Source organism: Magnolia sinica, chromosome 11 (genome assembly GCF_029962835.1).
Source record: "Magnolia sinica isolate HGM2019 chromosome 11, MsV1, whole genome shotgun sequence".
Classification (NCBI taxonomy): domain Eukaryota; kingdom Viridiplantae; phylum Streptophyta; class Magnoliopsida; order Magnoliales; family Magnoliaceae; genus Magnolia; species Magnolia sinica.
Window position 1 is genome coordinate 2,945,203 of NC_080583.1, and position 12,960 is coordinate 2,958,162.

At 40.3% G+C, this 12,960-nt stretch overlaps 1 protein-coding gene across 1 annotated transcript; it reads left to right on the forward strand.

Annotated features, from left to right (window-relative positions):
- The first annotated feature begins 11,199 nt into the window (after positions 1 to 11,199).
- On the forward strand, positions 11,200 to 12,660 carry LOC131218238 (dirigent protein 17). Its single transcript, XM_058212915.1, has one exon. The coding sequence runs from the start codon at positions 12,103 to 12,105 to the stop codon at positions 12,658 to 12,660; it is 558 nt and encodes a 185-aa protein (XP_058068898.1). The 5' UTR covers positions 11,200 to 12,102.
- Positions 12,661 to 12,960: the final 300 nt, after the last annotated feature.

Below are 12,960 nucleotides of genomic sequence, written 5' to 3' on the forward strand. Positions count from 1 at the left end.
TGACCGTGAAATGCATGGAATTGACCGTGAAGTGAAGGGAAATGACCGTGAAACGCATGGAATTGACTGTGAAGTAAAGGGAATTGACCGCGAAATGAATTGAATTGATCGTGAAGTGAGGGGGAATCGCATGAAATTAACTGTGAAATGCATGGAATTAACCATGAAGTGAAGGGAATTGACCGTGAAATGCTTGGAATTGACCGTGAAATGAATATCTTATTGAAAATTTGAATCATAGTGGTAAGAAATTCGCAATTTCAAAGAAAGCAACAAATGTATTCAATATATAACATTTATAGTCGTATTACAAAAAATGCACTACAAATTCACAGTCGTATTACAAAAATGCACTACAATTTGACAGTAAAATGCATGAAATTGACCAAGTAGCCCATGAAATTGACCGATCCATGTAATAAATTGACCGAGAACTAAGTGAAATTGACCGCGAAACTTCGTCAACTTAACTGCGAACTTCTTGAAATTTATTGGATAACCACGTAAAATTGACTTAGCAATGCATGAAATTGACCACGTGAAATTGACCACAAACTTCTAGGTAATTTCTTAAGAATTTAAACATCCTTACTTCCTATAGCCGTCGTATCAGTGAAATCCGTGTTCGAGAAAAAGAATAAGAGTGCGTTGATGCGAAACACATTCTTCGGAGAAAAGCTTACAAGATTTCATGTTTATCAATGCATTCATGTCCTCTCAGAAAATGAATGCAAGTAGCCTTGAGTAAAATGGAACATGGAGATGTAATGTGATACTAGGATGGAGATTCTATGGAGATTTAATGAAGAAAATGGGTGAAAAGAAGGAATATGGATGACAGAGATGAGTTCAGACATGTATTTCAGTGTAAGGGAGTGAATGGAGTGAAATTGATAAAGTAGGGGCATTTTCAACCTGTAAAAGTTGTCCACGTAGCTGGGGCTTATTCTTGGGAGCTATAAAGAAGTGGGCCTAAAAAGGTTCATGTGCCATAAATTGGTAGTACAGTAGAAAATTTCTCGAAGATCGATTAGTTCCAAGAAAAGATTGATGTCTTCCGGGGCGGACTTAGATTGTGTAGCCTACCACACAGCCTGGGCGTGTATAGATGGCAAATATTTGTGGGCCTCATCACGATGGATGTGTTCTATCCACTGTTTCTTGTGGTGTGGTCCACTTGAGCATTGGATCTGCTTCATTTTTTTATCATACCCTAAAATGATTTGAAAATATGAAAATATGTATGGACGGCATGGATAAAACTAATAAATCATGTTGGGGCTGATTTTCAGTCCCTTGATCTAACATTGGGTGGTCACATGTGGAAATGGATTTCAAATTAACACCATAGTAGGGCCATCGAATCTCCAGCCCTTTGTGACCTGAAATCACTCATCTCTCATGGTATTCATCTCTGGAACAACCATCCTCCTATTTTTACAGGGCCCACCATGATCTATAAGTAAGATTCACTCCCATCATTAGATGCGTGATTCCATTGCGGGCCTAGAGCCAAAAAATCATGCTAACCTTTGATTCAACTCAGCCACAGCAATAGAAATAGTTGGGAGAGACGTCCACCCTTGATTTTTACCAAGCTCAACATGACAAGAATGTGAAATCCATTCCAACCATTAATATGACACTAAAAATCTATGGCTTATAGCCAAAAATCAGGGGCATATGTGATTCAGGTGGGCCAAACCAATAAAAATAGTTTGGAGGGTGAGTTTTCCTTGTACACTGTTTTCAATCATGTGGTCCACTTGAACCATGGATGAGACTGATTTTTTATACATGGTTCTAATACGGGGTGACTCACCTTATGATTGGGGTGGATTTCATATTAACACTATGGTGGGGCCACCATGGCTGGCTACTTTTCCTCTTAGAATAACTTTTCTTTGTATTGTTATTAAATAGCATTAATTAGTCCTTTGAATTAATCCTTTAGTTGGATGAAAATGCAATGTCCATATATAGGGGTGTACACGAACTGAGCTAGCTCGGTTAGCTCGCTCGACTTGACTCGAAAAAGCTCAATTCGACTCGGTTTGAAGTTGAGTTCAAGCCGAGTCAAGTTGATTTTTTGAGCTTGAAAATGAATTTGGGCAGCCCCAGCTCGACTCAACTCGGATCGAATCCAGCTCGGATTGAACCTGTTTGGTGACTCGGTTACTTTGCCATTGATGTTGCTCACCAAGTATTTGATAAAATGACTCAACGAGATGTGGCTGGTGGCAAGGAAGGTTTGGCCGGTGATGAAACACCTGTAAAACCATTGCCTATGTTTGTAAAACAGTGGATTTTTAAAGTTGCAGTTCAGGTGTTTGTGGAAATGCCTCAATGGCGAAGTCAGCTTGATCTTAGCTCAAACTCGCCTTGAGCTAGCCCGAGCTGGTAACCAAACCGAGCTGAGCCGAGCTAGCTAGTTAGGCTCGAGGACCGAGCCGAGCCGAGTTTGAACTAAGGTCAGCCAGTGCTCCAGCCGAGTCAAGCTGAGGCTAGCTCAACTCGGTTCGATTGGATGTACACCCCTGGACCCATATGTCATGGTGGCGACTTAAAGCTCCTGCCGGTTCCCGGCTGGAGACTGGCGGGGTAGTGTGCAATCCACATCCATATTTTACATCTATACAAGTTGATGAGAAAAGCATTAATAATCTGTGAATGTGCGTATGTACTTTATATTAATACTGAGATTATCAAAAAAAGCTATCATAGTCCGATTAATAGCTTCTAAAATGAGGCCCATCCAAATATAAGGTGGACCACACCATAGGAAACATAGGTGACTGAATGCCCGTATTAAAAACGCCTTCGTAGTGTTTTCCCTTCATCCAGCTGTGTGTGACCTAATCAACAGGTTGAATGACAAACAAAACAAGCATTAAAATGGCACTTAGAAAGTTTTCAATGGTTGGCATTCAATCACACTGTTTTCTATGGTGTGGTCCACTTGAGATTTCAATCTGCCGATTTTTTTAGTTCATGCCCTATAAAGAGCTGCAAATATGGATGGCCAGAGTGCATACAATACATACATCATGGTGGCCCACGGAACATTTTCAAACTCTAAACAGTACCAAGGTGGGTACTGGAGAGGTCACTACCGAATCCAGTCCCAACTTTTGTATCCACATTTCCTTTTATTTCCACGTCCATCCAAACACACTTAAATTTACGTGCCGGTTAGAATGGACGGTTAGATCCTCTCGATTTTTTTTTAATTTTTTTTTTTATTTTATACATTCAATTATCATGACATGATAGATGCTTAGATGGAGCTAGACAATGTATATCAATCACGCCACGGTGGGCCCCACACCCAATTAGTTGCTCACCTACAACTAGCTGTGGTCCACACACTTTTGCAAATGTGAATGCACGTCACCTTGTTTCACATGCATACAACTTGGAACTGATACGTATAGCACTCGAATATTCATACGATGGCTCTTAAAGTAGCCAGATCATTAATTAAGTAAGAAAAGGAGGAAGGAATTAAAACGTACAACCATATACCGTTAAATTCACTATGCAACACCTTGTTTCCTACTGACACATCACATCTGTAGGACATCTAAGCCATGAAAAATATGGGGTCAATCACAATCATCACCTGATGCAAAAATCAGGCCGATTCACTCATCTAGTGGGAGAGACCAACGAAATCCATCAACGGCCAAAGATCACACTCCAACACATTGATGTCTCCATTAGATTACAGGAAGGGATGATTTTCATGCTAGGTGATATTTATGGTGGGGCTTACATTTTGTATGGCTTGGATTTCCTACACATGGTACAGACTTGCAGAAAAACGGTGTAGCATCGCATGCTTTGTGTGGTATGGTCGTGTGTGATCATTCCTCTTCGTTTTGTTGACCGAACTTGGATGCTTTGATGGGGTTGAGAACGACTCGTGACCAACAATTTCGACAGCGAAACTTTGAACCATTTTGACAAGGCACACTTAGTACGAGATCCACACCGTTCATCGCGCAAGCTTTATTGTGGATGGATTATACACCCCAGAATTGGATCATTATTTCACTATTTTGATGTGGGCCACATGGGCAATTACTTTGCCATAGTCCGAAAAAAATTCTCTATGAGTAGAGGAATGCTAATCCCACATGCCATTGCGCAATTTCCATTTGATGGTTCATAGGCAATGGACCCAGTAGGCCCGGGGCTGAAAGTTGGGCGGGTTAGGTTGGGCCGGGTTGGTGATCAATCCTAGCCCAACCCAAGGTTCCTATACTTCAACCCTATCCCAACCCAACCCAACCCAAGCGGGCTCGTTAGGTTGGTCATGTGGATACATGCTAATATTTTTGTAATTGCATTAGCCTATTATATTTCAATACACATCTTATCTTTTGTATTTATGATTTATTAATTACAGATGTAGTTATTTATCATAAAGAATATTTTTTTTTTATAAACAAACAAGTTAAAATTAGGACAACTACTCCTTTAAAAGTAGTGTTGTGCAGCACGCAGTCCATTTGGGAGAGGAATCCAACATATTTTTTTAGCTTGAGTCATCGGAAATAGTGTGGACCAATGAGACCTGATAGCACTGAAATTCCCTATACTTTCAACACGGACGATCTACACTCAATTATAATTTATAACTTATTTATTGATTGGGTTTAAGTTCGGTCGGGCAACTTAAGACCTCAGCCCAAGCCTGACTCAAATTTTATCAAGTTGGTGTTTATATAGCCCAAACTCGAGACTAAACCTGATACATCTTGTCCAACCCCTACCCAATTTTGGGTCGGTCAGGTTGAACCCGACCGACTTTGAAACCTAATAGGCCCATATGGAAGGTGCATGCATGCAATAATTCAAAACATAGGAGATGTATATAATTGCTGCAAAAGTAAGGGACCTAGATAAAATAAAGCCTTTCAAATAAATTGCTAGGCCTAGTTTAGTGGTCCTCTCGAACTGTTGTGAGAGATGACTGTGGCCCACCAAGGGATGGTTAAACAGGGTGCCGTACGAAACATGCTCGGTCCCATCACTGTTCAAGGTGGGTCCCACGTTGTCTTACTTCAATGGTAGAGGGAGTGGTACCAATCCTTTTCCCTTAGTTTATGCTATGGTTGAAAATTCGCATCTTTAAAAGTGCACAATCAGTGGCCGAGAGTCAAAGAACGAAGAGGAAAAAAAGAGCACCATTGCCAAAAAGAAGGGAGAGGAGCTTGCCACGTGTCACCTTTTTAGAGGATTTCTACGATCATGATCTGGCTGATAAACGAGGCATGCTATTTGAAGCCGCACATGGGCGACTGCCAAACATGAGTGTACGGTGTGTGATATCCCAGCTGTTCATTTGGGGGGCCAGAAGAGTTTCAGGAATTGTCGACGTGGCAAAATTGTAGTTAAATCTAAACCGTCCAGACCGTGGGGCTCAGTATAGATAGGTCATAACCATAAAATAAGATTAATTGGATGATCCTGAGTGTTGATTTGTTGAATTTTGATATAAACCGTCCAATTCATGCCCAACAATCCATCAGTTAAAATGCAATTCTAGTTTAATTGGTGGGTTCATGATTCTCACCGTATCTTGAGTCATGTTCATGTCATCTGCACAACTTCTAAGTGCACGTGTATGGAGATTCACAATCTGCCAGAGCACCGGAGTTCTTATCAAAGAAAAACGACCGGGCTTCTGTCTGTCAATGGGTAGGAGAGAGGTCAGTTCAAGTCCAGCCCGTAAAGTAAAACCCAGGCCACATCAAGCCCGGGACAAAACAAACGGGCCTGTGAATCCGAACGGCTCCTAAGGTCATAGGAATAGATGGTCTAGCTGGCTCAGTTGGGAGGCATTAGGGACGGTCCATAGGGTTACATAAAGAAAAAAATCACACGATTACTGGATTGGGCTGGGTCTGGATACTATTATATTCAAATCGCTGTGCCTAATGTTGTTAATGTCTTAAATCCGTAAGAAACAAGGTCTATCAATGTCATTGACATACCACTCGATGCCATCTAGCAAAGATCGATACTATCAACAAATGCTCGATGCCATCGAAAAAATCTAAAAAATTCATATTCGGTTGTTGGAATGTTTTGGTATTGCTATTCGATGTCGTCGAAGGTGTTCAATGTCATCAATAAATTGTTGATGCCATCGAAGGTCCCATCGAACATGAGCGCAAAATTGTATAAGTGCAGGATTTGTTTCTGATTCTGGTTGTGATACTTCATATATCGGAGTGTAATTGGGATTTGAGAGATGTAGAGAGGTTTTTGAGACTTTTTAATTCATTCCAAAGGGTTCATGGGCATAGCTAGGATTTGTAGAGTGGATTTGAGGCTTGTTCGAATAAGTAAGCACTATTTCTTGTAATTTTTGCTTTCATATTGCATTCCTTGTTATTTTATACCGTGGGTTTTTTTCACAAGAATTTTTCCATATAAATTTTGGATTGTTTGTGATTGTACTTGTTTGTGCGATTGTAAGTACTTTGCTTAATTCATCTTTGTGTGCTTCCGCCCTTCCTAAACACCTAGTAAATTATCAGTGGAACCTGAATCAGGCACTTGAACCAGTTCAGGCTCTGATTTGATGTCGAGCCCAGCTTGTTTCCAGCCCTATTGATACTGGTTTGGGTTTTGCCAAAGCTGGCCAAAACTGGCTCAATTTTATAACTTTGGTTGGTTGTGGCTTAGGTTCCTCAATTGGGCCTAATATATAGGCTCGATTAATGAAACTTGATCCAAACCATCAATATGAAGATCCTGATCGCGGGCCACCCAAATTCTTATTCATAAAAGTGGGGTCGGTTTAGTGCGAGTGTTCATATTCCAGTTAGGTCGAGCAAAGATATTATGAGACCCAAGCCCAGAATTTTAATGGCTTACAAAAACACAACCCAACCATAGTATCAAATCTTGTTCTTGGAAATTTCTCGGTCAACTTGAAACAACCCTCTCTTTAAACAGGATTAGGATTACAATTAGATTACAAAACTCCCACCAGCTGAGTATATACACGCAAATACAAGACCTTTTCAGAACTCGTCTATGGGGTCGTTTGGCACCATGGATTTGGAGGGATTTCAGGGGAATTCAAATCCCCCGGTTGTTTGGCACCGTGAAGTAACTAGGTTTCAAATCCAAGTATGGTGAGAGCTTGGATTACATCTAAAATCCTTTCAAGAGTTGCATGTGTAAGATGTGTGTCACCAGACTATTATTCTATTAGGTAATTGCATCACTATAATTACTTTAATATGATGATCAACACCATCCAAACATTGTCCATGTAAATTAACGGTTAATAATCGTTGGTTAGTCACTCAAACATGATCTGGTGCTTGTGGCCCATCTGAGACTTGGAATTTCATCATTTTTAGGCAAAGCATGTATTTCAACGGGCTTATTACAACCATGGTGTCAAACATTACTTATGTCACTAATTATAGATATTATAGTTGATTTAATAATTAAATTCAAACCCTTATAAATATACCATGCATAGCTACTTTTGGAATAAAGTTAATTCCCAATCCAAGGTGCCAAACACAATGGGAGGATTTCAAATCTCGGGGGTTTCAAATCCAGGGGTTCCGAATCCACGCTCCCAAACAGGCCAGATGAGTCTGGAGCGGCTTGAGTGAATCTCTAACTGTGGAGGCCACTGTAATGTGTTTTCCTTACATCCATGTTGTCTATCATTTTTGAAAGCTCATTTTAGGACATAATTCTAAAAAAATGAAGCTGATCCAAATCTTAAGTGGACCACACCACAGGAATTAATGGTGATTGAATACCCACCATTAAAAACTTCTTCGGGTTCACGGGAATGTTTTTTTCTTTTTTTGTCCTCCAACCTATTTAAAAGGTCACAAAGACCCGGATGAAGGGGCTACACAAATATCTGAGATTTGGATCTACTTCATTTTTTGAATCATGTCCTAAAATGACGTGAAAATGAATGGACAATGTAGATGCAAGGCACATACATTACAATGGGCCCCACAATCAGAGACCACCCACTATGATGGTTCAAAGGATCCACTCAAGCTGTTTGCGTGCCGCCATTACTATGGGGATTCATCTTGATGTATTTATTTTATATCCATGTTGCCCATCCGTTTTGCATATCATTTTAGAGCATTAGCCCAATAACAATGAAGATCATCTCAAGTGAACCATGCTACAGGAAATAGTGGAGATTAAACACCCTATCATTAAAAACTTCCTAGGGCCTACTGTAATGTTGTTTCCGTGATATCTATTTGCTATCCTATTATGGTATGGTCCACCTGAAATTTGGATCTACTTCATTTTGGGCTCCTAAAACCATCTTACAAAACAGATGGATGGCATGAATACATAATAAATACATCAAAGTGGGCCCCATGGTGAGGGCTGCACCATCTTAGGTTAGGCCAAGGATGCACCCTATCCACTCCCTATGAGTCACCTTATGAAACTCTTATAGGCTCAAAAATCAGCTCAGTCCAAATATCAAGTGGGGCACAACAAAGTGGGAAGATATGCCCACCTTTTATTTGAGATGTGTTTGGTTGTAAGAAATATTATAATATTTCACACCAATAAAATAATTTCAAAATATTTCTTGCAAAATAAAAACAAAAACAGCATTATTTAAAATTTTAAATTATTCATGCATCATTATTAAGATAATTTAGCAATAAAGTTGCAAAATTTTGAAAATGGCGAGCTTTTGAAAATCTCACAGCATTAATGTGAATGCCATTTGATTTTTCTGAAGAATATCACAAAAATTTCAAAATCTCAACCACATTAGTCACTAAGGGGTGGTTGGATCTTAAGTTTCTTAAGATAAGTTATTTATGCCACAAATGGCTTATCTTGATTTCTACTTACTAAGAAGATATATCAGCTTCTATTCTCTTCCATCTCTCCTCTGCATCTTTCTAGCAACTTATGAAAAGCTGATAAAGCAAAAAAATATAAATTAACTTAAGTAATTAATTATTTTTAAGTAAAAAATATTAACTTTAATTAATTATAAATCAAACTTACTTATCTGAATTAAGTTACTTATCTACTGCTGTAAGTAGACAAAGTAACTTATTTGGTAGTATCCAAATGGCCATAAGAGTGTCAGTGGGCCGGGCTCAGGCCTGAAATTTCAGAATTTTCAATAGTGGGCCTAATGGGCCGGCCTGAAATGGATCAAAATCAGGCTGACAACTACCTTAGGCCCGGCCCATTACAGCCCTATACAGTCCTGCTCCGAAAATTGTGGACACTGTACTTGTGATTTAAGTTAATGCAAAATGGAGTTTAAGGTTTGGGGATCTAGACCATTGATCTGTGGGGTATGGCCATGGATGGTCAATGCCCCAAACTTCTCCTTGGTCTTTCAATCCTAACCTTACAATTTAAATCCTGAAAATAGACAATTAAGAAGTGGCACAAGATCAGTGGTTAGCATATCCCAATTTTGATAGATTTTTGGGCCATGTATGATTTGGGTTTTCATTTTCTGCGTCAAATGCTCCGAAATTCAAAGCCCAGAGTCATCCCCATCCATCAAATTCAACCAAATGCTAGTTTCGGCCACTTCCCACTTATGCAATAAAAAAGGGACTCGGATTCGGTAGTTACCTTCAGTGCACGGTACTGGAAAAGCTCTGTAGGCCCGACCATGATGTATGTATTTTATCCACACGGTCCATCCACATTTCTAGATCATTTTAGGGTATTATCCAAAAAATGAGACAAATCGAAATATCACGTGGACCACACTACAGGAAACAGTGGTCATTGAACACTTTATTTTCTTCCAAAAATGATGATTGAACATTCACCGTTGAAAACTTCTAGGGGTCAAGCTGATATTTCTGTTTTCACTTCATCCAGGGCCGTGTGATCTCATTAATAGGTTGGGTGGCAAATAAACATTATAGTGGGCCCTAGGAAGTTTTGAATGGTGGGTGTTTTCAATCATCACTATTTTCCTGTGGTGTGGTAGACCAGACATTTGGATCTACCCTTTTTTTTGGTTCATGCTCTAAAATGATCTGGAAAAATGAATGGACGGCGTGGATAAAGGGCATCCCACAGAGATTTTCCATCACGGAATCCGAGTCCATGAAAAACGCTACCTACTCCACCCACGTATGAATATAACCTCACCAACTCAACTGTCAACCAACCACTCATTTGCCCCTAAATCATTTAAAATGACGGTTTTGTCCTGAGTCTAAATCAAATAGCCCGGGCAAGGCCATGACTAGGACTGTCCATGGGCTGGGTGCCCACCTATTAAATCGTAGCCCCAAGCCCGCCTTGAGCCCGGACCCTGACATCATGCATGGCGAATGACAAAATTGCCCCTTCAATGAGCCGGTCTGAGCTGATGGGATCTTAGACATAGCCCGAGCCTGGCCCAATTGTAATTGGCCTGAGTTGACAAATATTTCAGCATCTCAACTCTCACATGTGGTAATGTGGCACGTGTGAAATATCCAACTTGTTAGATTTATAGGTGGGTCCAACCATGCTGATTACTTATATAAAAGATTAGGCTGCTGATATAGTGATCACAAGGGCCAATGGTGTACGTGACTTTGCATGGTTAGTCATTTTTTAACCATACATTTATTTTATACACGTGTGGTCCACTTGATGATCAGATTGCTCGGATTTTTTATAAAATGAAACTAGACAACTGAGCTTGTTACATGAGTGGCTTGGATCTTGCACTCATGTTGCGTTTTGAATGATGAAAGGTGTGTGAGATCCGGACCATTCATCAGCTGCGCTCCATTATCCATGTGACATGGTCTGTAAATCAGGTTGGTTCTGTCATCAGGTGGACCACATGAGACGGAAAATGAAATAGTTAAAAGAACTAAGCAATTGAAGCTTATGTAACCATGCGGTCCATGTGATTGCAGGACCGACCTCATTTTCAGGTCCAAGAAACATAAACAGCGGATTTGGCACATAGGTCTCTGGTTAGCTGTCCAAGCCCGGCCCATAAATTAAAAGCTCAGCCCAAGCCTCGGACATGTGACAGGCCTAAAGAAATAGGCCTGACGCCAAGCCCAGCCACCCACTTTTGTGCAAGATCCGTGCCATTCATCAAGTAGGAGTGCACAAGGAACCGGTTGAACTGGTAATTCCACCGGTGAACCGGACCAGAACCGAGCAGACCGCACGGTTTGGACTAGTTCTGAAGCGCACCACCATTCTGGTTCTGGTTCTGAAAATCAAAGAATTGGTTAGTTCGGTTCGGTTCACGGTTTGGGGTTTTGTATAACCCAATTGGACCGTACAACCAAACCTTGGATCTGAAATTAGAACCGGACCCTTGGTCAATAAATATTTAAAATTTACCTTTTTTTAAACATAAAATGTAAAAATTAAAAAATCAAAAAAGCAAAAAATGTCTAATTTTTCTTTATTCTCCCCCTCTTTCATGCCTTTCTTTGTCTCTCAAGAACCTTGGACTGGATTCTTAAAAAACCATGCAATTAGAATGGATTATAAAAATAAATCATGCAATTGGACTGGTTTATAAAAAACCCACCCAAAACCATAGAATTGAACTGGTTTTTATGGTCCTATCCCATTCGATTCTAGGGTGCAAACGGTCCGGTTCTTGTTCTAGTTTTCCTGGAACCGTTGGGAACGGTTCAATTCCAGTTTCACCTCCAAACCGAACCGTGTGCACCCATATCATCAAGTGTGTTCCACCATGTGGAGCATGTGAAGAAAGCCACTTGGCATTCTAAATGGGTTGAGAAAATGGGCCCTTAGAACTCAGACCCGCCTAATTAATAGATGGGCTCAATTTCAAGCCGGCCCATTGAAAACCTTAGTTGGAGTTGCACACATCACCAACCACCAAAGTGACCAAAGTACCCTTTTTGGAGCAGTTAGGGAGACACCTCTACTAACCCAAAATACCCTTTTGAAATTAGTGGTTTAGGTGTCTTAAATAGATTAAGTACATTCAATAGAAAGTACTTAAAAATAATAAAAGAAAAAAAAAAATCTATAAAAACACATCCAACCCTATCCAATCCAATCAAAGTAGTAATAGAAAGAAAAACAACCATCTGTTGCATGATGCTACCCAAGATCATATTCTGCACAGCAGTTTCAGTGGCCACACTAGCTGTGATCCTCCTAGCTGTGATCTCCCCTTCAGTCCATAGAAAGCCACAAAAGAACCAAACAAGGCCGTGGCTAGCTCTCTCCTTGTACATCCAACACCCCCACCACCCAGTTCCCAGCACCCAAGTGGGCCCACTCGCCGACGGTGCGTTCGTCTTCCACCACACGCTCACGGCAGGGCCCGAGAACACGTCACGGGCCATTGGGAGGGCCCAAGGCTTCATAATCCCAATCGAGCACTTTGCACAATCTGCATTCAACATCATATATCTTACTATCGACGCCGATGAATACTCCGGCAGCATTAGTGTCCACGCTAAGCACATCGGCCACAAGAGCAGGGAAGAACTTACGGTCGTTGGTGGGACTGGGTCTTTTGCATTTGCCCGAGGGCTGGCCATCTTCAAACAGACAGACGGACAAAGACCGTCGTCGAATATTGATGCAATGTATCATGTGAAGCTACAGTTGAGATTTCCTGATCGAGACCAGACGATTCCTGGTTGATGCATGCATTTTTGCTACATACTTTTTTTTGTTATTCTGATTGTACTTGAGAGACTAAATACAACCTAACTAAAGGCATACAAAATAAGTTCATATTGCATAAAATCAATATAACCTTGTTTTAAAACATCTTTGTTATGGATACGAGTTGAGTAGTCCACTTATTTTTTTCAATGAGTGGAAAATTTAAAGAATATGTAAATGAATTTTCAATAAAGTAAGAGAATTTAGCTAATTTGGAGAGTTAGTAGCTAAGGTAAGAGATTTTTTGTCATTTTAAAATTTTGACTGGAATAGTCA